Source organism: Geotrypetes seraphini, chromosome 5, assembly GCF_902459505.1.
Source record: "Geotrypetes seraphini chromosome 5, aGeoSer1.1, whole genome shotgun sequence".
In the NCBI taxonomy this organism is placed as follows: domain Eukaryota; kingdom Metazoa; phylum Chordata; class Amphibia; order Gymnophiona; family Dermophiidae; genus Geotrypetes; species Geotrypetes seraphini.
In genome coordinates, this window is record NC_047088.1 from 248,498,550 (window position 1) to 248,521,911 (window position 23,362).

The window sequence follows — 23,362 nt, forward strand, 5'->3', positions numbered from 1 at the left end:
TTTCCTCTCCTCCCATCCTCCTGTGCACAAGCTTTCCTTAATTCCCTCCCCCTATGCAGCATCTTTCCTCCTCTCCCAACCCCCTGTGCACCATCTTTCTTTCCTCCCCTCCCATCCTCCTGTGCACAAGCTTTCCTTAATTCCCTCCCCCTATGCAGCATCTTTCCTCCTCTCCCATCCCCCTGTGCACCATCTTTCTTTCCTCCCCTCCCATCCCCCTATGCAGCAGCTTTCATTCTTTCTCTCCCCCTTCAGCATCTTTCTTTCTTCCCCTTCCCTCCTCTTCTCAGGATTCTCTCTCTTCAATGCCTCGCAGCATCGATTCCCATGTGCTGCCTGCCACTAACTTGAAAGTCTCTCCGCAGCAGAGGAGAGGCTTCCAGGTTAACAGCAAGCAGCGTGTGAGAATCACTGCCAATGCTCTGACCCATTCAAGTGACACCATCAAAGAGGTAGGAGATTCTGCACAGAAAACGGAATTCTGCACAACGGTGCAATTCTGTGCAAATTCCGCATTGCACAGTCACACTGAATTCTGCCAGGAGTACCCTAGTCAGAAATAAAAATATCAAATTGGCCCATTTCAGTGAGGAGAAGGAAGCTATGGGGTTCATTTTCAAAAACAGAAAAACATCCAAAATGTGACGTTTTTCTCACCAAACCCTTCCAGTTCCCTATTTTTAAAACCTATCTTCTAGACAGATTTCTATGCAGTTCGTCTAAATCTCAAGGGGAAGGGGGGTGGGAATAGGGCGGGCTTATGACAAGGATTATTTTCTGCCATAATCAAACATTTTAGAATACATCCAGAGCACAATTTGGACATTTGGGGCTTGACCTGTTTTAAGAATGCCTAAGTACCAAAAAGGTGACCAGATGACCACTGGAGGGATATAAGCATGATCCCCGACATACACCCCCCCCCCCACCAGTGATCACTGACGCCCCCCAAATATGTAAATGAAACAGTACTTACCTGCCTGTATGACAACTTCAGATATTATGGTCAGTCCTATTAGAGCAGCAGGAAGGTCTCTGGAGTAGCCTGGTGGTCAGTGCAGTAGACTGCCGAGAAGGGGACTAAGGTCCACATCCCATTCTAACTACTACACTTTTGATGTTGCGTGTGAGCCTACCAAAACCTACTGTACCATCATACATGTAACAGCTGGAGCCATAAGGGCAATTGGTGTGGTGTACGGTGGGGTTATGATAAGATGTGTATCTGGCACCTTTTATGTGAAGTTCACTGCAGTGCCCACTGCTCTGCTGGGATGGCTGTGTGACCAGTCTACTAAGAATGCTGACCCCTCCTACATCTCAATGACTTGTGCGTGATTTTTTTTGAATGGGGGGGGGGGGACATCTGAAAAATAGCCATAAAAACAAAACCAAACCCAAGATAACTGTTTTGCAGTTTTGAAAATGGGCATGTTTTGCGCTGTTTTTTGTGCGTGTTCCGCAAAACCTCCAAACTCAGATTTGGGCGTTATATCGCAGTGCCCCTCCTCATCTTCAGTAGGTTGTTGTAGTTTTCCGCAAGAATGCCCATTTGCAAATGGCTCATTGCTGCAAAAATGTCAATGACATTAACCCCACCTAGGATCCAGGCCTAGAACAACAAATACAGCTGGGTCTGTTTGTACTTAATTTTGCATACCAAAAGAAGAATAAATATCTAAGGAACCCCAAGAATGCAAAACATTAAGTTCTGCCAACAGGCACAACAGTTCTTTCTTTTCAAGCACAAAATTGGGTTTATTTTAAAATAAATGTCAAGAGTTGTGGTCTATTCTACGATGATGGATGGATTTGTTATTGTCCCAGCCGTGTTAAGGTCTCTAACTCTTACCCATTAAGAATTAAATACACTTTTCTTTTCCAAATCAAGATTTGTAAATATCTTTAAATAGCTTTGTGTAAAATTCCAAGAACCTGTAGAAATCTTAAAAGTCCATTCCACCTTTTTTGTTTTATTAAGAATTCAAAAGAGTATTTTTAAAACGTCCCTCTGAATTTTGAAAACATTATTTTACTGATTTTGAATAACTGATAAATCCATTTTGGAATTCTCAAATATAAAAAAAAAAAATAGTGCCTTATGTTTGACATTGAAGGCCCTTTTCTCATAGCCAGGATAGCGAGTCCCTCGCAGCAAATGTGATGCAGCCCGTTCAATTCCTATGTGCTTCGTTGCATTTTTCACGCCAGGAATTGCTACTGCAGCTTTGTAAAAGGGGCCCTGAATTTTTTACACAGCTTAGGACCTGAAGATTTCAAGTAACATAGTAACATAGTAGATGACGGCAGATAAAGATCCGAATGGTCCATCCAGTCTGCCCAACCTGATTCAATTTAAATTTTTAAATTTTTTCTTCTTAGCTATTTCTGGGCAAGAATCCAAAGCTTTACCCGGTACTGTGCTTGGGTTCCAAATGCCAAAATCTCTGTTAAGACTTACTCCAGCCCATCTACACCCTCCCAGCCATTGAAGCCCTCCCCAGCCCATCCTCGTACATAAGAACATAAGAATTGCCGCTGCTGGGTCAGACCGGTGGTCCATCCTGCCCAGCGGTCTGCTCACGCGGCGGCCCTCAGGTCAAAGACTAGTGCTCTAAATGAGTCCAGCCTCACCTGTCTTATTTTTTAAAAGTTTATAAACACCGGGGGGGCCAATTTTCAGACAAGGTAGAGTTCCTCATCAAAGTGTGATAAGTTTTGGCTTTCTCTATATTTAGGATCATTTTCAACTGAGCCTAGGTTGCTAAATTTTCTCCTGAAAATTTACCTAAGTCTAGATCACTCAGCCTTGGTCAAAAATATAACCCTAATTGTTGAGGCCCGACTTTAGTACAGGAAGAGGCGGTCGGAGCATACCGCGAGTGATTTCCTTTGCTCGCCGGTGCTCCAGCTGCCCTCTCCTTCCTCTCCAGCTGCCCTCTTCTGCCTCCCCTTCGCGGTCGGAAAATACCGTGAATGACCGGGGAGCACTGTACTTTCTTTTCACCCTCCTTTGATTACTGTGAACTTTCATTCCCTTGGTTTTTTGAATTAACCATCTAGCGGCATCATGTGTCGTTATGACAGTATATCAAGTCTGCATAAAGTAAAAAAAATATATATTTAAAAAAAACATTTTAAAAGATGTGCGTTACACTAGTTGCTCTGGATGTGCTTAACGAATCAAGCTAGTTGGATTACTGCAGGAAGGTTCCATCCTTTCTTCCCAGGCATTGGCCGCTATGTCCAGCAATAATCCTGGTTCTCACAATTACTTTTTTTTTTTGAAGGTCAATGCAGTAGATAATCGGAGACATCAGGACAAACATGATGAGACAAAAAGCAACAAAATGGAAAGATATATTGCAATACAGCGAGGGTGTTTTAGAAAATTTCAAGATGTGTGGGAGCCATTAACAAAATATTGCAATGATTAAATGATTATTTTCCCTTGATTTACAGGTTCAATTACGAGGAGGGAGAGGGGATAATTTTATTATTTTATTAATGTATATTCTACATTGTATTTGATTATATAATAGGAAGGGTTGGGGAGGGTGGGGGTTAATAGCATTTTATGTGTACTCTTGATGACTATTAAGTGATATATTTATGATCTATTTGTTATATTATATTGATGCACTTATTGTACATTTAAAAATGAATAAATAATTTTTTTTTTAAAAGCAACAATTTGTGCATTTCATCCAAGAGGTTGTATAAATACGACAGCATTACAAACATAGAAAAATATAGTAACATAGGGGTCCTTTTACTAAGGCATGCTAACCGATTTAGTGTGTGCTAAATGCTAACGCACCAATAGAATATAATGCGCGCATTAGCATTTAGTATGCACTAAATCAGCTAACGTGCCTTAGTAAAGGAGGGGAGTAGTAAATGACGGCAGATAAAGACCCGAATGGTCCATCCAGTCTGCCCAAACATACACTCTCTATAATTTAATCATTTAATTTAAATTGTTCTTTTTCATAGATATTTCTGGGCCAGAAATCCAGAGCTCTGCCCGGTACTGTGCCTAGGTTCCATCTAGAGAGTTGCGCGGGAACAGAAATCCCACCCATCCCTGCCAGGATCCTCTCCGTCCCCGCCAGGATCCTCTCCGTCCCCACCCGTCCCCGCCAGGATCCTCTCCGTCCCCACCCATCCCTGCCAGGATCCTCTCCGTCCCCACCCATCCCCGTCAGGATCCTCTCCATCCCCACCCATCCCCACTAGGATCCTCTCCGTCCCCACCCGTCCCCGTCAGGATCCTCTCCGTCCCCACCAGTCCCCACCAGGATCCTCTCCGTCCCCACCCGTCCCCGCCAGGATCCTCTCCGTCCCCACCCGTCCCCGCCAGGATCCTCTCCGTCCCCACCCACCCCCGTCAGGATCCTCTCCGCCCCCACCCGTCCCCGTCAGGATCCTCTCCGCCTCCACCCGTCCCCACTAGGATCCTCTCCGCCCCCACCCGTCCCTGTCAGGATCCTCTCCGTCCCCACCCGACCCTGTCAGGATCCTCTCCATCCCCACCCGTCCCCGTCAGGATCCTCTCCGCCCTCACCCGTCCCTGTCAGGATCCTCTCCATCCCCACCCATCCCCGCAAGGAATTACCTCCATCCCCGCCCGTCCCCATAAAAAGCAGCAATTACTTCCGACAGGATCATCAATTACACAGTTTCTTTTGTGTTTGTGCTGCTGTTTTCCTTGTGGAATCTTTTTGGTGGAACCCTTTTTTTGTTTTCTGTTCAGGTAATTAACGTATAAACCTCCTCTTTTACTAAGGCTGACGAGTCCATTATATTATATGGACGAACCCTGCTTCCAAAGCCTTCCATCCCCATGGGAGTCCCGTGGGCCAGAGGGGGGTCCTCATGGGAGTCCCGTGGGTTGGGGATTCTTGCGGGACTCCCGCGATCCCTGTTCCCGTGCAGACCTTTAGTTCCATCTACTGGAGTCTCCGTAGTTGTGTTTCTCTTTAAAATCCTGAGTGTGATCGTAAATGCTAATCACGGCAGTTTCCCAAAGAGAATTAGGCATTTAGCAGAGTCTTGCGCAGATCTTTTTGACCTATTTGTTTAAGTAAAAATGAGTATTTGAAAACTGCTTTATGTTCTGTCTCCTTCAGAAAATACTCCCAACCTGAAAGTCCTCTTTGGAACGCCTGAGTTCGTGGCTCCGGAAGTGATAAATTACGAACCTATCGGCTATGCAACAGATATGTGGAGCATAGGCGTCATTTGCTACATCCTGTAAGTTCACCCGTTGTCTTGTGTATTGTGGCCTTAGGCTTAGCTCAGTGGCGGGATGTTCTCAATGGAAATAGCTAACTACTCTTTAGTTTTACTGGACAGCAACACTTGTCATTTGAAATTGGTTGTTTAAAGTGCTGCGTGACCGGGGGGGAGCATGGGCGGATAGTGGGCATTCCTAAAATGTATGTGCATTACTATAGAATAATCCCAATGTATGCACGAGTTAGGAGCAGGTATTTAGACCTGGTTTTCCTTAGCCTAAGTGGGTGCACCTATAGAATCGCACTAAGCGCTGTTTTAGTTTTGCCGATTTTTTTTTTTTTTTTTTACTTTCGCTTCCTGCAAGTGCAGCTTCCTGCACCTGTACAGAAGTATTACGTTGCCAGATTTTTCAAGGATTACCTGTTTTTTTTTAAATAAGGTTCTCTGGGTTTATGTACTATAGCATCCTGGACCCCTGAGGAAGGAGTATTATCCGAAACACGGACCGTGTTGGGTTCTGTGTACTCGTACAAGAGAGCCATTGTTTGGAATGCTACATTGTATTTCTTTGAATAAAGCTAAGACTTTTACACCTTGGACATCGTATCTGGAGGTTTTTTCCTCGTTTTGTTTGTTTCACTCTTCACTGCAGACCCGTTGGATTGTTTTTTTTTTGTCTGTTTTGCCGATTTTTTTTTTGTTCACCATATATAGAATATGACCTTTTTTTTTTTTTTTTTTTAAACCCAGCACAGTACTTGCTTTATTTGGTTATTTAAAACACAATATTCACAAACTAATAGGTTACAAAAAGATAATGGAGTTATTCCCTTTTCAGAAATGTTACAGTACAGTGAGCTGCCAAGTATCTGTCAGGACAGGAAACTGCTATGACCCTTAATGCATTAAAGAATATGACCCTTAATGCACTTTAACTCGCACATAAGCTATCACCCATGTACTAAGCCCGTTGATAAATATGACTGCCATTAATGTTATCACCAGATTTACCCTTTCACTTTGGGCTGGTTGGCGCATGGAAAACTGATCTGCTCGGTATCATGCATCTCATTATCACAGTACATTAAGACTTAAGTTCTGCTTTGAGGCTCTGATTCTGCAAAATGCGTCTAATGTTAGATGCCGTTTAGAATTGTGCTCAGCACTGTTTAAACATCTTAACTTTTTTAGGCGTCCTTTAAAGCAATGTTCTTCAACCACCGGTCCATGGACTGGTGCCGGTCCACAGAAATTTCCTGCCGGTCCACAGAGCCAGCACGTGCATCAGGCCCAAAACAGTGTTCTTCAACCGCCGGTCCACGGTGCGATCGATGCGGCGTTATCTTCAAGCCAGCTCCCCCTTCCTCACTGATTCAGTGCACAAAGCCACGGGCAGCGGCTCCTAAGGGTATCCTGCAACGTCAGAGGGAAGGCTTCCAGATGAGGCACGGGACGCGCAAGGAGCCGCTGCCCGCAGCTTTGTGCACTGCATCAGTGAGGAAGAGGGAGCCGGCCTGAAGATAATCCTGGGGGCGGCATAAAATGGCCAGGCGGGAGCAGGCCAGAAGGTAGAGATGGGCGGGGTCTGGCCCATGACTTAGCCCAGTGTTCTTCAACCGTCGGTCCACGGACCGATGCCGGTCCACAGAATAATTTTTTTATTTCTGCCGGTCCATAGATGCAAAAAGGTTGAAAAACACTGCTTTAGAGAATCAGGTTTTAGGTATTTTTCTTCCATCAGACAGTGACTGGGATTCGAACCAGCAACATTAGGGTAAAAGGCTGTAGGTTTAAAAGGGTGTGTTACAGAGTGAGCTAGCAAGCAGCATAGCAATTGTAAAGCTAGGTCTTATAGGCATTGTAAGGAAGTCTACTTCGAGCATAGTTTAGGCTTCAGCTAGACCTGAGTTCTAAGGACGGAACTTAGGCACAGTTTGGACGTGCTTAATGCGAACTGCTAAATAGCTCTCTGGTTTTTTATTTTTGCTTTATTAAGCTCAAAATACATTTAATAAACTACCACATAAAACAGGGCACATCAATACTTTTATTTATTTATTTATTCAATTTTCTATACCATTCTCCCAAGGGAGCTCAGAACAGTTTACATGAATTTATTCAGGTACTCAAGCAGTTTTCCCCGTCTGTCCTGGTGGGATCACAATCTAATGTACCTGTACATGCAAAACCTTCTATTTTTCTCGGCAAACAGTAATGGTATTTGCTAATTAGAGGAAAAGATCCATTAACTGAAGCACAGCACATAAAAAAAAAAAACAGCTTTATGTTTGCTTGCTAAAAAGCTACCCTTTTTTTCTCACTAAAGATTGCTCCAATGAGATCATTCTTGAAACAGGTGGATGTAATCTCTATGGGCAGGATTCACTAAACCTCCAAACCGTGCATGATCCGTTTCCTATTGCATGCTGGCCGACTAATTCAGTAAAGGCCTGCATGGAAATGGAGACAATTGTTAGCCCGCCCCCTACACGCCCCCTACCCACGGCCAGAGCGATCCCCGCTCATGCGCACACCCTGACAGTAGTGACAGGAGAAGCAGCCTCCTGTCACTGCTCTCAGGGCTCAGCCCAGCCCAGACCTCTCTTGCCTGCTCCCGGACTCTCCTGCTCAGTCCCTCCTGCTCTTAGTCCTCCCACCTCCCCGGCCCACCTCTGGTCGTGCCCAGCCCACCCATCCCAGTACCTTTAAAATAGTTGGGAGCAAGAGGGGTGCCCGGGTCCCTCCTGCTCCTTTGAGGCTTCCATCTTCTGGAGCAGGAGGGATGCCCAGTCCCTCTTGCTCCTTCGAGGCTCCCATCTTTGGGAGCAGGAGGGGTGCCCGCACCCTCCTACTCCGACGCCGATGGTCTTCTCTTTGGGAGCAGGAGAAAAATCCTCCTGTTCCTGCTGCTCTGGCCTGCTGCCGCCCAATAACGGTCTTAGGCCCCGCCTCGGTGCATCATCTGATGCACGGGGAGAGGCCTAAGGCTCTGATTGGCTGAGGCGCCTTGGGCTCATCAGGGACTTCCTTAGGGAGGAGTCTAGGGAACTCTCTGATTGGCCAAAACAATGGCAGATAACAGGGATTACCACAGCAAAAAGCCTTGAAAGTTAGAAGAAGTTTGAAGATGATACTAGAATCCACAGGCAACCAAAGATATGATCAGATTTCATTTAATACACACAATGATGGAGTTGTGAGGATAAGATGTCAAGTAATCAGCCGAGGGTGTATGGTTCAAAAGTCACTTTATTGACAAATATGCCACAAAGGCTCATAGACTCAACACTGGCAGTGTTTCAGCATCAGTGCCTTTATCAAGAGTCAAAGAGACCATGTAAAAACGAAAAGAAATGCAACACAATTAAAAGCTAACATAATTAAAAAGCGTAATTAAAAAGCATAATTATAAAACAACATAGTTAAAAGCATAACAACAAGAACAACAAGATGAAAACCAATTAAAAGGTAATTAGAGAGCAATTAAAAAACAATTTATGAAGCTCATGCAAACCAAGGGATAGGAAAAAATGAAAACTAATAATATGGTAAAGTGCATGCTTGGCAATGATATAAAGTGCATGATAAGAATAGTGCTGGAATCTGATATAACTACTGAATGGAAATAAAGCCACAGATTTCATTTAATTACATAATAAACGTAGAGTGGTATTTGGTAGGGTCTGTCATTTTTTTATAAAGCATAACTAAGCAATTCTAAATAAACAATATTGCAGTCATCTAACCTAGATGTGAAAAGCGATATGACAAATGAATGAAAAGAACTTTTGTTAAATAAGGCCCTAATGGAATTTTGACCCATTGTGGGTATAAAGCATCACTTTCAATGGGTAGAAACAGGAAGGTCGATATTCAGTTAAAGATATCTAGTTAAGCCAGCTTATTTTCAGTCACGCTCTGTTTAACTAGGAATGCTGAATGTAAGTTGGTTCTAATTAATGGCTAACTATGTGGCTACTGCCCTCAATTTCTCCCTTGTCCATCTACATAACTTTTGACTGGATATCAAAATGTTCTTCCAAAATTTTCATCATTCATGAGGTCAACCAAATAAACCCACGCAGCCTTGGTATGTAGGTTCACTCAAAACATACCCCACTCTCTCATACCCTCCCCTTCACTCACATACAGTCCTAGGCATTCCACACACACACACTCATAGATTGTCTATGTATACCTTTACACTCCCTTCTCTCATATACGTATACTCTACTACTTCCATATTTTTTCCCTTACTCATATACTTTCTCTCACACTCCCGTGTACTCTCCTTGACTCACACACTCCTATATACTCCTTGTCATTTATGTTCCCTAGTCAGAGACTGCTCTCCTTCTCTCGCACACGCTTAACATACTCCCTGTCACTTATACACACTTGTCTGAGACTCTTCCGTGTCACTCACACACTCCTATATGCTCCATCGCTTATATACGCTAGTTAGAGACTCCTCTGTGCTCTCCTTCGCTCGCACACGCTTAACATACTCCCTGTCACTTATACACACTTGTCTGAGACTCCTCCGTGTCACTCACACACTCCTATATGCTCCATCGCTTATATACGCTAGTCAGAGACTCCTCTGTGCTCTCCTTCGCTCGCACACGCTTAACATACTCCCTGTCACTTATACACACTTGTCTGAGACTCCTCCGTGTCACTCACACACTCCTATATGCTCCATCGCTTATATACGCTAGTCAGAGACTCCTCTGTGCTCTCCTTCGCTCGCACACGCTTAACATACTCCCTGTCACTTATACACACTTGTCTGAGACTCCTCCGTGTCACTCACACACTCCTATATGCTCCATCCTTATATACGCTAGTCAGAGACTCCTCTGTGCTCTCCTTCGCTCGCACATGCTTAACATACTCCGTCACTTATACACACTTGTCTGAGACTCCTCCGTGTCACTCACACACTCCTATATGCTCCATCGCTTATATACGCTAGTCAGAGACTCCTCTGTGCTCTCCTTCGCTCGCACACGCTTAACATACTCCCTGTCACTTATACACACTTGTCTGAGACTCCTCCGTGTCACTCACACACTCCTATATGCTCCATCCTTATATACGCTAGTCAGAGACTCCTCTGTGCTCTCCTTCGCTCGCACATGCTTAACATACTCCCTGTCACTTATACACATTTATCTGAGACTCCTCCGTGTCACTCTCATACTCCTATATGCTCCATCATTTATATATGCTAGTCAAAGACTCCTCTATACTCTCCTTCGCTCGCATATGCTTACATATCCTTGTCACTTATATACATTTGTGAGACAGTGGCGTAGTAAGGGGAAAGCGGAGGGACGGTCCGCACCAGGCGCCATGTTGGTGGGGTCACTGGCACCCCTTCTCCTCTCTACGCCCATCTCTTCCCACTCCTCCCCCTCACCACGCGCGCACCTCCTTCCCTTCCCCCAAACCTCTAGTTGTTCACTGCCGCGAGCAACAACTTCAACATGCTCCTCGCAACTGCGTGGGCTCTCCTGCTGACGTGACTTCTGGGCGCCGCACATAGGAAGTGGCATCAGAGGAAGAGCCGACAGGGTCGCAAGGAGCACGCTGAAGCGCTCTGTGGCTAACACTAGATGTGGCATTAGGCGCCCAAAAGAGCTTACGGAAGTACGAATCGCATCAAAGGTAGGCGCCAGAAATGTAGGCCTGGGAAACCTTGGCCTACATTTCCGGTGCTTACCTTTGTCGGAGGTGCGGTGCGTCGCCATCGCATGATTGACACGTGATTGGCAGCCGCGTTTAAAGCAGCTGCCGACAACGGTGATGATTAGAGAAGATGGACCTTAGTGCTGCCGTTTATCACACTCAAAAAGCCAGCTATTATTTATTTTGCATGTTGCTTTGTAAACTGTCTAGACTTTAGGCAGAATATACATTTTTAAAAATAAATAAATATTTTGTGGACGGTCTAGGGGTGGAGTTGGCACTTTTGCATTCATCTAAATTTAGTGCAAAATCAAAGTGCATAAAAGTCAGTCCTATCCTTATGCGTTGTCAGGGCTAGATTCACAAAGCAAACCGATCGGTTTGCGACCCCTTTGTGACCTGATTTCCCTCCTGCACTATTCACTAACCTCTCTGCCAACCATCCTCCGATCTGCGCATGCAAATGAAGGCAACGGCATGCAAAGTAGGCAGGGACGTGATTCACAAAGCAAAACCTTGCAACACCGACAGGGCTGGCCGTTCACAAACAAGCAACTGCTGAGGACAAAGTCGTTCAAGCCCTTTCCGACTGCCCTGCCCTGTCAGCCCTGATCTCCTGCTGCCTCGAATGCATCCCAAACGCATCCTGCTGCCCCGTTCTACCTGCCCCGATCTGCCTGCCCCAAATGCCTCCCGCTGCCCCAACTCTCCCGCTGTTCCCCATTCAACTGCCCCATGGAGTTCTCTCTGGAAAGGGTGGTGGTTGTGTGGAATGCCCCGACTCTCCCGCTGTCCCGGATCTCCTGCCTGCCCCGAACGCCTGCCTGCCCCGATTCTCCCACCCTTCCCCGCAGTGCTAGCCCATGGTTTTAACCCGCGGGCTTAAGTGGGTTAAAACCACGGGCTCCAAAAGAAGTTAAAAAAAGAAAAAAAATTATCTGCAGGCCAGGAGGTCCAGCGCATGCGCAGACCATCTACAGATGGTCTGCGCATGCACTGGGATCGCTATAGAGCGATCGCCCCCATCTGCATATTGTTGTTTGCAGAATTCATCGGACCTGCCCCAATCAGGCAGGTTCGTGAATGTAGCCCTTAGGCGGTTAAGAGCTGAATATAGATATTGAATATCTGGGAATAGCACTGCCAACAGCTTAAAAAATTCTCACCCCAGCTGCATATCCACCCCTGTTATTGTAAGCAGCTATATCAGTATTCTCTTTTTAGTAATATATATCAAACAGAAATAAACTGTCCCCTTCCCATTCCACAGTCCTGTACAAGGTCTGTTCAAAAAGTTCCAGGACTGATTTTATAAAAATTTATTAAACAATCTTGCAACTTATTCTATTGGGTCCCCCTCAAAGTACTCCCAATGTCGTTTCCACTTCTGGAAACAGTCCTTAAACGCATCTTCAGGAATCACCAAAAGTTGCTGCATCAAATTTTGCTTTATGTCTTCAATGGTGTCAAACCACTTTCCTTTCAGCGTGGATTTAAGTTTAGGAGACAGGAAGAAGTCAGCAGGGGCCAAGTCAGAAGAGTAAAGTGGCTGGGGAAGAGCTGTCATCGTGTTTTTTTGCAGAAAATTTGCGGTTGTTCTTCTGGTCATCAACCGTGGAACAAACTTTGCCTAAACGCAAGACATCCCCAACTTCTCTGTTCGAATGCTGTGGCATGAACCTATGGATGTTGCATTCCTCTGCCAGTTCTCTAACAATTAATCACTGATTAGCTGGAGTACATGATCATCGTCAGTTGACATTGATGGTCTTCCAGTTCGCAAATCATATTCCACTGATTCACGACCACTTTTGAAGCATGAATACTATTCAAAACACCTTCCATGACTCATGACTTGTTCCTCATAAGCCACTTTGAACATTTCATAAGTGTCTGTAGCGGTCCTATCCAATTGAAAACAGGACTTCATGCTATAGTGCGTCTCATTGAGGTTGCACATAATGAAAAATAACCAATCATGAAAACACACTTTCACAAAAACTGCTGTAGCTCGGAGACAAACACAGATATCAACAAACGGAAAAAAGGAGGCTACTCGTGAGGTTTCAGGCTACTCAACGCCACCTAGCATGTCTCGAAAAACTTCTTGTTGGTGTGCAATTCCAACAGTCCTGGAACTAAAAAGCACCGACTTGAAAAGCATTCATACACGCTTCACAGACTCCTTGTGAGTCACAATGGTGCTTTGAGTTCTGTATGCAAATTCGGGTGCATATCCAATTTACGCATGCAACTTAATTGAATAACAAGCTAATGCTGTTAATTGTCTTAACGAGCAATTGTTAGCATTTATTGGTTTTAATTTAAATCCATATGCATAAATTTAGGCACGGGATCTGCACCTAAAATTTACACGTGACAAAACAAAAAGGGGACACAGAAATAGGAGAGTCATGGTCGTTCCTTAAAGTAATGTATGTAATTATAGAATGAGGGACATCCACACCTAACTTTAGGTATGAGGATTTGAACCATATTTTTTTTAATGCAAATGGACACACCTAAAGTTAGATGCAAATCCCAGGCATAAGCACTACTTTGTAAACCATGCCTAATTTTAAGCTTGGTTTATAGACTACCATTTAGCAGGGGTTTTTTCCTGCACTGATGTTCTTTTTGTTCCATATATAGAATTCAGTCCTATATACATACATTATCCTTCAAACATATGTTCATATTCCTTCCCCCCACAACACACATACACACAATTATATCCAGTCCCCTTTCCTCACTCTGGTCATAAATACAGTAAGCATTAGAAATCCAAAAATTCCACAAAAGAAAAAAAAGCAACCTTTCTTCACTATATGTGAGCCCACCAGCACAGACAGAGTAAAATGCTTTAGTACCTGAAATACGTTCTGAGCTCCTATGGGAGAACGGTATAGAAAACTGAATGAATAAATACAATTATTTTTAAAATATCCAACAGACAGGTAGAATGACTTCAATTGAGTTTGCAGATGTTCCAGAATTTTATGGCCTTACCCAACAGGTTCTCGAAGGATAAGTCCCTTTTTCAGACTGTCCGGGGGAGTTTCGCTATTAAAGTTGTAAAAGTTACCGGTAGGAAATTAATGTGTCTCTCTGGAAAGATAACAGTTCTGTATTGATTCCAGGAAGCTCGGTCCGATTGGCATAAAATCAGAACAGGAAATTTAACTTCCCCCTTGACCTTGCTGTGCTTAGAATAGTAACACTTTGCTAAGAATGTTTTTGTTGTTGGTTTATTTGTTTTGTTCTTGTAATTCTGTACAAAAATGGCTTCTCCATTTGCACTCCGGTTATAGGATGAACCGGGGCATGTGTTGTGTCAGTGGGAGGCGGCCATTTTAAATCGCAGGGCTAGAGGGCTCATAAATCACAATTGTGCTGGAAGCAGAAGAAAGAGCTAGTTAACAGTTTTCTGATGGGAAGATAAGGAAAAGGAAATGTGAGGTTGTTAACAAGGATGAGATGCTCTACCCTCGTATATCAGCTCTTTATTTATCTGAAGCATTACAGCTGGTACTCAGCCCTTTTTTTTAAATCAGGGATTTAATGCAGCGCGTCTACTGAATTCCCTCACAAAGGTTAGACCCTAGGAAGGGGGAATTTGGATGAGGGGTTACAAACGCCAGCTGTACCCTTAGCATGTCCGCCTTTCATTATAAAATGAACCCACAGAATGTGTATTAATAGATTGCTTATTTGGCAAATTGACACTCTGGTTCCTTCATAGTACAGATATATGCAAGTACTTTAACCAGATTCCTAATCTCCCACAGGTCTGTGACTACCGAAAGGGCCACAAATTGTAGCTCTTTCTGCAAATTTTTCCCATTCCTTCTGCAATCCCTGTGGGAGGCTGTGGTCCGAGCATCAGCAGTAGCAGCAGTGTTGGCCCTTGTATCTCTTCTCCTTTGTGGCATCATCTTGTCTTGTCTAATACTACTTCAGGACATGACTCTTCCTGTTGCCGAGCCATAGAAACATAGAAGATGACGGCAGAAAAGGGCTACAGCCCATCAAGTCTGCCCACTCTGCTTACCCACCCCCTGTCTATGCCCTAATGACCCAATTTCCTTATCTTGACCCTCGTAGGGATCCCACATGGGTATCCCATTTATTCTTAAAGTCTGGCACGCTGTCTGCCTCGATCACCTGCACTGGAAGCTTGTTCCAATGATCAACCACTCTCTCTGTGAAGAAATACTTTCTGGTGTCGCCATGAAATTTTCCGCCCCTGAGTTTGAGCGGGTGCCCTCTTGTGGCCGAGGGTCCCTTGAGAAAGAAAATATCATCTTCCACTTCGACACGTCCCGAGAGGTACTTAAATGTTTCGATCATGTCTCCCCTCTCCCTACGTTCCTCAAGAGTGTAGAGCTGCAATTTGTTCAGTCTCTCTTCGTACGAGAGACCCTTGAGCCCCGAGATCATCCTGGTGGCCATCCGTTGAACCGATTCAATTCTGCGCACATCTTTACTGTAATGTGGCCTCCAGAATTGCACACAGTACTCCAGATGAGGTCTCACCATGGCCCTGTACAACGGCATTATGACTTCAGGCTTTCGGCTGACGAAACTTCTATTGATACAACCCAATATCTGCCTTGCCTTAGATGAAGCCTTCTCCACTTGATTGGCAGTTTTCATGTCTGCATTGATGATTACTCCTAAATCTCGTTCTGCTGAAGTCCTAGTTAAAGTTTCTCCGTTCAAGAAGTACGTCCTGGATGGATTTCCGCTTCCGAGGTGCATGACCTTACATTTCTTAGCATTGAAGCCTAGTTGCCAGGTTGAGGACCAACTTTCCAATGTAAGCAGGTCCTGCGCCATATAATTCTATAAACTGCATTCACTTACTATATTACATAGTTTGGCGTCATCGGCGAATAGTGTTATTTTACCTTGAAGCCCTTGAGTCAGATTCCCTATGAATATGTTGAAAAGGAGTGGACCCAGGACCGAGCCCTGCGGCACTCCACTGGTCACCTCCAATGTTTTAGAGAGGGTACCATTAACCACCACCCTCTGAAGTCTGCCACTCAGCCAATCATTGACCCATGCAGTTAGTGTCTTTCCTAACCCCATCGATTCCATCTTGCTTAGCAGCCTGCGGTGTGGGACACTGTCAAAAGCTTTACTGAAGTCCAGGTACACGACGTCCAAAGACTCTCCCAAGTCCAACTTTCTTATTACCCAGTCAAAGAAGCTGATGAGATTGGATTGGCAGGACCTACCCTTGGTGAATCCATGCTGACTGGGATCCCGAAGATTCCCTTCTTTCAAGATCGTGTCCAATTTGCTTTTAATTAGTGTTTCCATGAGTTTGCACACTATTGATGTGAGACTCACCGGTCTATAATTCGCAGCCTCTGCCCTGCAACTCTTTTTATGCAGAGGAACGACATTAGGTAATTTCCAGTCCAGGGGAACTTTCCCCTTACTTAGGGAGAGATTGAATAGCTCAGCCAACGGTTTCGCCAGGACATCGCTCAATTCTCTGAGCACTCTTGGGTGCAAATTGTCTGGTCCCATGGCTTTGTTCACCTTGAGTCTTGCCAGTTCACTGTAAACTTCACCTGGTGTGAACTCAAAATTCTGAAACGGGTCTTCTGTGCTTTGTGTTGCCTTCAACTGCGGACCGTGTCCCGGTGCCTCACAGGTGAAGACTGAGCAGAAGTATTCATTCAGTAGTTCGACTTTATCGGAATCTGCTTCCACGTAACTTCCGTCCGGTCTTCTAAGGCGTACTATCCTGCCTGTGTTCATTTTTCTGTCACTAATATACCTGAAGAAGGATTTGTCCCCCTTTTTAATGTTTTTTGCCAGAATTTCTTCCACTCGAAGTTTTGCCTCCCTAACTGCCATTTTGACCGCTGTAGACCTGGTCCTATATTCTACTTTTGCCTCTCTTTTCTCCGTGCGCTTGTAGGAGAGAAACGCTTTTTTCTTCTCCTTAATGAGGTGCGAGATCTCCGCGGTGAACCATTGGGGTTTATTGTTTCTTTGTCGTTTATTTACTGATTTTATGAAGCGGCTAGTTGCTTCATGTATAACCAGAGTGTTCAACTTTGAACTCAGAGCCCAGAGTGTTCAACTTTGAACTGTTCAGCACTGTTCTTTTCTGTATGGTTCAAAGCATGATAGCGTAAAAGCAGATAGCGTAATTGGTTTAAGACATGGGGGAAGCCACTGCTTGCCCTGGATCAGTAGCATGGAATGTTGCTACTCTTTGGGGTTCTAGAATCTTGGTACTCTCTGGGATTCCGGAATCTTGCTGTTCTTTCAGATTTTGTATGGAATGTTGCTACTCTTTGGGTTTTGGGCTACTGGGCTTGATGGACCATTGGTCTGACCCAGTAAGGCTATTTTTATGTTCTTATGTTGGCAGCACAGAGGGGATGACACAGCCTGAGGCACTGCACTGCCTTTTCCTACAGTCACATTGCGGGGGGGGGGGGGGGGGGGGGGGCTAGTGAGGCGATAAGTAGGAACCTGGGAAAGGTAGGGTATGGGTACATAAAGGAATGAAGAACTGAGAACATGAATGATGGGGGCAATAAATGAGGGTGAAGAGTCGCAAGAAAGTAAATCAGGAGGGGAGAAAGATAGTAGGCGAGGATATTGGGGATGTTCTAGGTTATGAGGGGGAGAAACTGGGGGGAGCTATGAGTGAGGGTTAAGGCGAGGGAAGACTGAGTAAGGAACAGAGGCGATGTGGAGAGTGAATGAAGGGATCAGAAGGACTGTGAAGTGTGAGGAGAGCACTAAAGAGGGGTCTAGGATTTCTTCTCCATTCCCTCTGTCTCCCCATTTCCCAGATCCTTTTCCCGACCACCTCCCCTGTTCTCTTTTTCTCTCTACGTCCTCTTCCCGTGTTCTCTATCCCTTCCCTTTCTTCACACTGATGACTAAGATCCCTCCCCCCCCCCTCCCCGTAAACAACCAAATAAATGAACTGGACACAGATAATGACTTTATAATGTGAAATAAATGGGACATTTGCAAATGTGGTACATTATTACTGCAGAACTTTCCAGCTCTTGCCATGGTTTACCCTTGACCTATCACAGGAAAGCAGAATATGCAGGAGCATGGGGCACTCTCTGGGTGTGAGGTATATGAATTCCAATTAAAGAAAAGCCATTTGCAATTCTCAGATAAACAGTCACCATTTTTTTCTGGTAGAATTGCTGTTTCGAGTTTAAAACATTGCTGACTGTAGGCTAACTTGGGTCTTTGTTAAAGAGTTGAAATTGAACTATTACTAGAGATAAAACATTCAAAGAGAGAGTGCCAATGTGTAGACCTGGGCAAATAGTATGCACTGAAGTAATGAGTTATAGGGGTGCATCTCTTTTGCTTCTCTTTAATCCTATAGGGTTACCAACTAGCTCCAGATTTTCAGGATGTCCCAGCCTTGCTCTTGTAAGAACGACGAAAGAGAGGAGATATGATTGAGTCATTAAAATATTTCCATGATATAAATGCACAGGAGGCGTGGGAGGGCATAAGATGAATTTAAAAGGGGATAGACTCAGAAACATCTTTACAGAAAGGGTGAGAGATGCGTGGAATGACCTTTCAGAGGGGGGTAGTGGAGACAGAGACTGTGTTTGAGTTCAAGAAAGCATGGGACAGGCATGTGGGATCTCTAAGGCCAGGGCTTCTAAACCCAGTCCTTGGGCACACCAAGTCCTAATAGATTTCAGGATATCCACAATAAATATACATGAGGCAGATTGGCATGCACTTCCTCAGTGGTATGCAAATCTATCTCATGCATATTCATTGTGGATATCCAGAATACCCAATGGAACTTGGTGTGTCCCGAGGGCTTAGGAGGAGGAAGAGCTAGTGGATGATATGGATGGACCATATGGCCTTTATCTACTGTCAATTTATATGTTTCTGTATTTCTTAGGGAATGCAATAGGGAAATCTAAAATACAGGTCTCCAGCTTATCTTGTTTCCCATTTCTCCTTGGACTATTCCAACAAGCCTATTTGCATATCCTACCATAAAATCCTGTTGTTTTAAGAGATTCCTTGATAGAACTCTCGCTTTTCAGACAGCCAAAAACGAATGCCTGGCTTCATAAAAATATTCCAGGTGTTTCATCTTATTATTCTTTTAGAAAATCAGTAAAGGCACAATTATTTGAAAAGATTTGTAACTTAAGTTTTTTTTATTGTTTTTGATCAATTATAATATGTATTTTTTATGATTTGTACAAATTTGCTGATGATCAGCTTTCCTATGTTGTAAACCGCCTAGGTCTGGCGGTATATAAGAATAACGTTATTATTATTATTAGATTAGCCTGTCTTGAAAACCTGGAGCTAGTTAATAACCGTAACATCATCACCAGTCTTTGCCATCTAAGGAGTATCAAACCTGCATCTGCATACTGTAATGCCACTGAGCCATGAGCTCATCCAGTGCCCTGCCACCTTGGGTTCACATGCATTTGTAACTATATCAGACTTACCCCCCCTCTTCTACGAAACCACGCTAGCGTTTTTTAGCACAGAGAGCCGCGCTGAATGGCCCGCGCTGTTCCCGACGCTCATTGAGTTCCTATGAGCGACGGGAGCCGCGCGGGCCATTCAGCGCGGCACCCCGTGCTAGAAACTGCTAGCACAGTTTCGAAGAAGAGGGGAGTTACTGAAAGAGGGTTATGGCCATCAGTATTATAGAAGAACATATTGTAGTAGCTGATCACAGCTTGTGCCTTACAAAACACTACTGTGGAAAGGCAAATTGTGGAATTAAACAAATATTGTGTAAGATTCCAGGAAATCTCCAAGTTAAGCATTTTGTGAGAGACTTTGGTAAACAAGCTGTGTCCTAGATGTTAATCTAACTGTAGTGTTATGGCTTGCGTACAGAATGCATTTCTGAGCACAGAGGGCACAGCTTTATCAGTTTACTCTTAGATTCCAAGCTAGAAATTGTTTCCCTAATCTGTCAAAGTGATGGCTGTTCCCTTTTACTTTAAATCAGGGGTGTCAAAGTCGATCCTCGAGGGCCGCAATCCAGTCGGGTTTTCAAGATTTCCCCAATGAATATGCATGAGATCTATGTGCATGCACTGCTTTCAATGCATATTCATTGGGGAAATTCTGAAAACCCGACTGGATTGCGGCCCTCGAGGACCGACTTCGACACCTGTGCTTTAAATGGTTACCAAAAGACCAGGGAATGAGGATCGTGGTCAAACAGATATGCCATAGAGAACAGTGCATGGTTGTAGTAAGGACAGGACAGTGAGGGATGTGCGTTCATTATCAATCATTCAGACATGCCAAGTCACAGGCATTAGGCATCTGACATGCATTTGGCGTTCCAATGTGCCCTCCTCTTATGCATTGCCTTCCTGCCCTCAGCCTTGCAATCTGGTGTTCTCTCTCTTCTTCTTCCTCAGGCATCCCTCTCTTCTATTGCCTCTCCACCCTACTGATGTCTGAATCTGCAATAGGGTATTTATTTACTTTCAAATTTTCTTTTCCGCCTACAACATAGACGGATTGCAATAGAGTAAAAACACAGAATATTTTCACATAATCTTCACAACAAAACAAACTGCAACAAGTAACCCCTACAACGTCAATCCCTCGTCTAAAATTTCAAGCATAAAACCTCACAAAGACATTTCGGTCAAAAAGAAATATTGCACAACATTTCGCTCTAGAAAAAAAAAAAAATCTCGCACAAATGAGTTAAGTTTTAAGAGCACAAAAGAGGAGTGAAACTTAGGCGTGATAATCTTAAGGTGTCCAAACAGGTAGAAAAGGAGGCTTGAGTGACTAGGGAGATGAATGGCCAATAGGAGAAAGGAGGTGAAGATTTGATGGAGACGTTTAAATGCATAATTGCACAGGACATGAGTCTCTTTCAACTGACAGGAAGCTCTGGAATGAGGGGCATAGGATGAAGGTGAGAGGGGACAGACTCAGAAGTAACCTAAGAAAACATTTCTTTATGGAAAGGATGGTGAATCCATGGAATGGCCTCTTGGTGGAGGTAGTGGAGGCAAAAACTGTTTCATAATTCAAGAAGGCTTGGGACAGGTGCAAATGATCTTTAAGGGGGGAAAAAGGGATAGTAGAGGTCATGGATGGGAAGACTGGCTAGGCCTTATGGTATTTGCCATTATTTCTCTCTGTTTCTATATTTTTATGTATGCACCTTAAAAAAAAAACCCCAGGACTTGGTTAGTATGTTTCCTGATGTCTCAAGAGCTACTCAGCTTAGAAGAAAATAATTTTTGAAATTAAGAACCAGAGTATTGGCACTTGAGGCATCATTTTACTTGACGTTCCCTTGCAAATGTTTGGTTAAGATACAAGACACTGAATTTGTCTTTTGGGATCCCATTCAATTGCAACAATTTTTTTGTAGCTCGTGAACAGAAGTGAGATTTCCTTTCTTTTTCATTTTTTGATGAGAAATTAGGTTAGGAATGTCCAAAATGTCCTAATTAGTTGGGAATGACTTGGGTTCATTTAGAATTCAACCCATTTCTTTGTTTTCCTTTAAAATTTAGTTGGTTAAATAAGCAATACGCTCCCCTTTTTTGTGGGCTTATAAAGGATTGTTTATTTTGTATTGTTTGCTGTATTGAAAATTTGTATGGAAACCTTTTGTTCCTTGATATCTGTATGATATTGTAAATGTATTAAACTCAAATTAAAACAAAAACAAAAACCCCAGTATGGAGTCAGTCCCGAGGAAGGCTACAAAAATGGTCAGCGGTCTTCGTCATAAAGCGTTTGGGGACAGACTTAAAGATCTCAATCTGTATACTTCGTCCCCATAGGCAACATCTAATCTAGCTGCATCGGGCGTAAAGCCAATTCATATCTAGAAACACAGTCTCCCCAAATACCGAAAAAATCAGATATAGCAACCTAGGAACAGACGATTTTTTGGTAACATAAGATTATGCGTTGTAATATTATGTAATGTAAGTTATGCAATGTACTGGAATAATAAGGTAAAATAACATAAAATAACTCTACGTAAAGTCTTGTAAAGTTATGTAAGATAAATTATGTAAGATAAATTATGTAAACTTAATGCAAGTTATGCAAGCACGGTAAGGACAATGTAAAGTAACACAAAGTAACTCCACGTAAAGTTATGTAAAGTTATGTACGTAAAGTTATGTAAAGTTATGTACGAAAAGTTAAGTAAAGTTAGGTTTGCAAAGTTTGTAAAGTTATACAAATAATTGTATTGTCATCGCCTGGAAATGTCCAGCCATCTTCTAATGTAATCCGCTTAGAACCGCAAGGCACAAGCGGAATAGAAATCACTAATGTAATGTAATGTAATGTAATGTAAAGGTGGGAGAGGGGAGATATGATAGAGACATTTAAATGAAAAATCTAAGGAAAAAATGTTATTTACCAAGTGGTGGAAGCGTCCACTGAAAATCATTTACTCAAAAGTGGAGAAAAAGCCTCAACCCTCAATAATACGCAGACGGCAACCCAATGAGTTTTTAAGCCGTCCTTATTCTGTATCATGGGCAAAAAAAAAAAAACACACTCTTCTCAAAATGTCATTTTCAAAAACAGGAAAACATCCCACCACTGTGCACAGGGAAAAGAAACAGAACAAGAGACCAAAAAAATGTACTTATCTTCACCGATGACCCTTTACTCCGTCCAATATCATGATGTTCCGGTTAATGGACCTACAGCAGTGAAGTGAAGATAAGTAACTCCCACAAGAGACATTTAAATACCTACGTGGCATAAATGCGCATGAGTCGAGTTTCTTTCACTTGAAAGGAAGCTCTGCAATGAGAGGGCATAGGATGAAGTTAAGAGGTAGGCTCAGGAGTAATCTAAGGAAATACTTTTTTTACAGAAAGGGTGGTAGATGCGTGGAACAGTGGTGGAGACAAGAGACTGTGTCTGATTTCAAGAAAGCCTGGAATAGGCACGTGGGATCTCTTAGGGAGAGGAGGCGATAGTGGGTGCTGTGGCTGGGCATACTGGATGGGCCATTTGGCTTTTATCTGCCATCATGTTTCTATGTAAATTAGCGTGTGTGTGAGTTCATCTACAGTACATGCTAGTGCTCTGCCCAGACTTAAGTATGTGTACACCCACCTGTAAAACATGTGCTATATGAAATATGCACATATTTACAGAATAGCGCATAGGTGCATATCTAGCATGTATAATGTGCACACAAACTTGAACATTTATTAATTATTAATTTATTAATTTCCAGGTACTTTAGTTAGATTGTGAGCCTTCGGGACAGAAAGGGAATTTTTTAAGTACCTTCTTACTTCTCATTTATAATCTTAATGTATATTTTCTTCAAACCGCTTAGAACCTAACGCATGTAGCGGTATATAAGAAATAAATTACATTACATTACATTTATGCACATAACTGA

General features: G+C 43.5%; 1 protein-coding gene across 3 annotated transcripts in view; it reads left to right on the forward strand.

Moving 5' to 3' along the window:
- Window positions 1–23,362, forward strand: part of MYLK (myosin light chain kinase) — a 607,164-nt gene that overhangs the window by 553,358 nt on the left and 30,444 nt on the right. For all 3 annotated transcript variants that reach the window (XM_033946557.1, XM_033946556.1, XM_033946555.1), the window contains exon 28: window positions 5,133–5,256. In XM_033946557.1, the coding sequence (XP_033802448.1) occupies window positions 5,133–5,256 (124 nt within the window). The remainder of the gene's footprint in view (window positions 1–5,132; window positions 5,257–23,362) is intronic.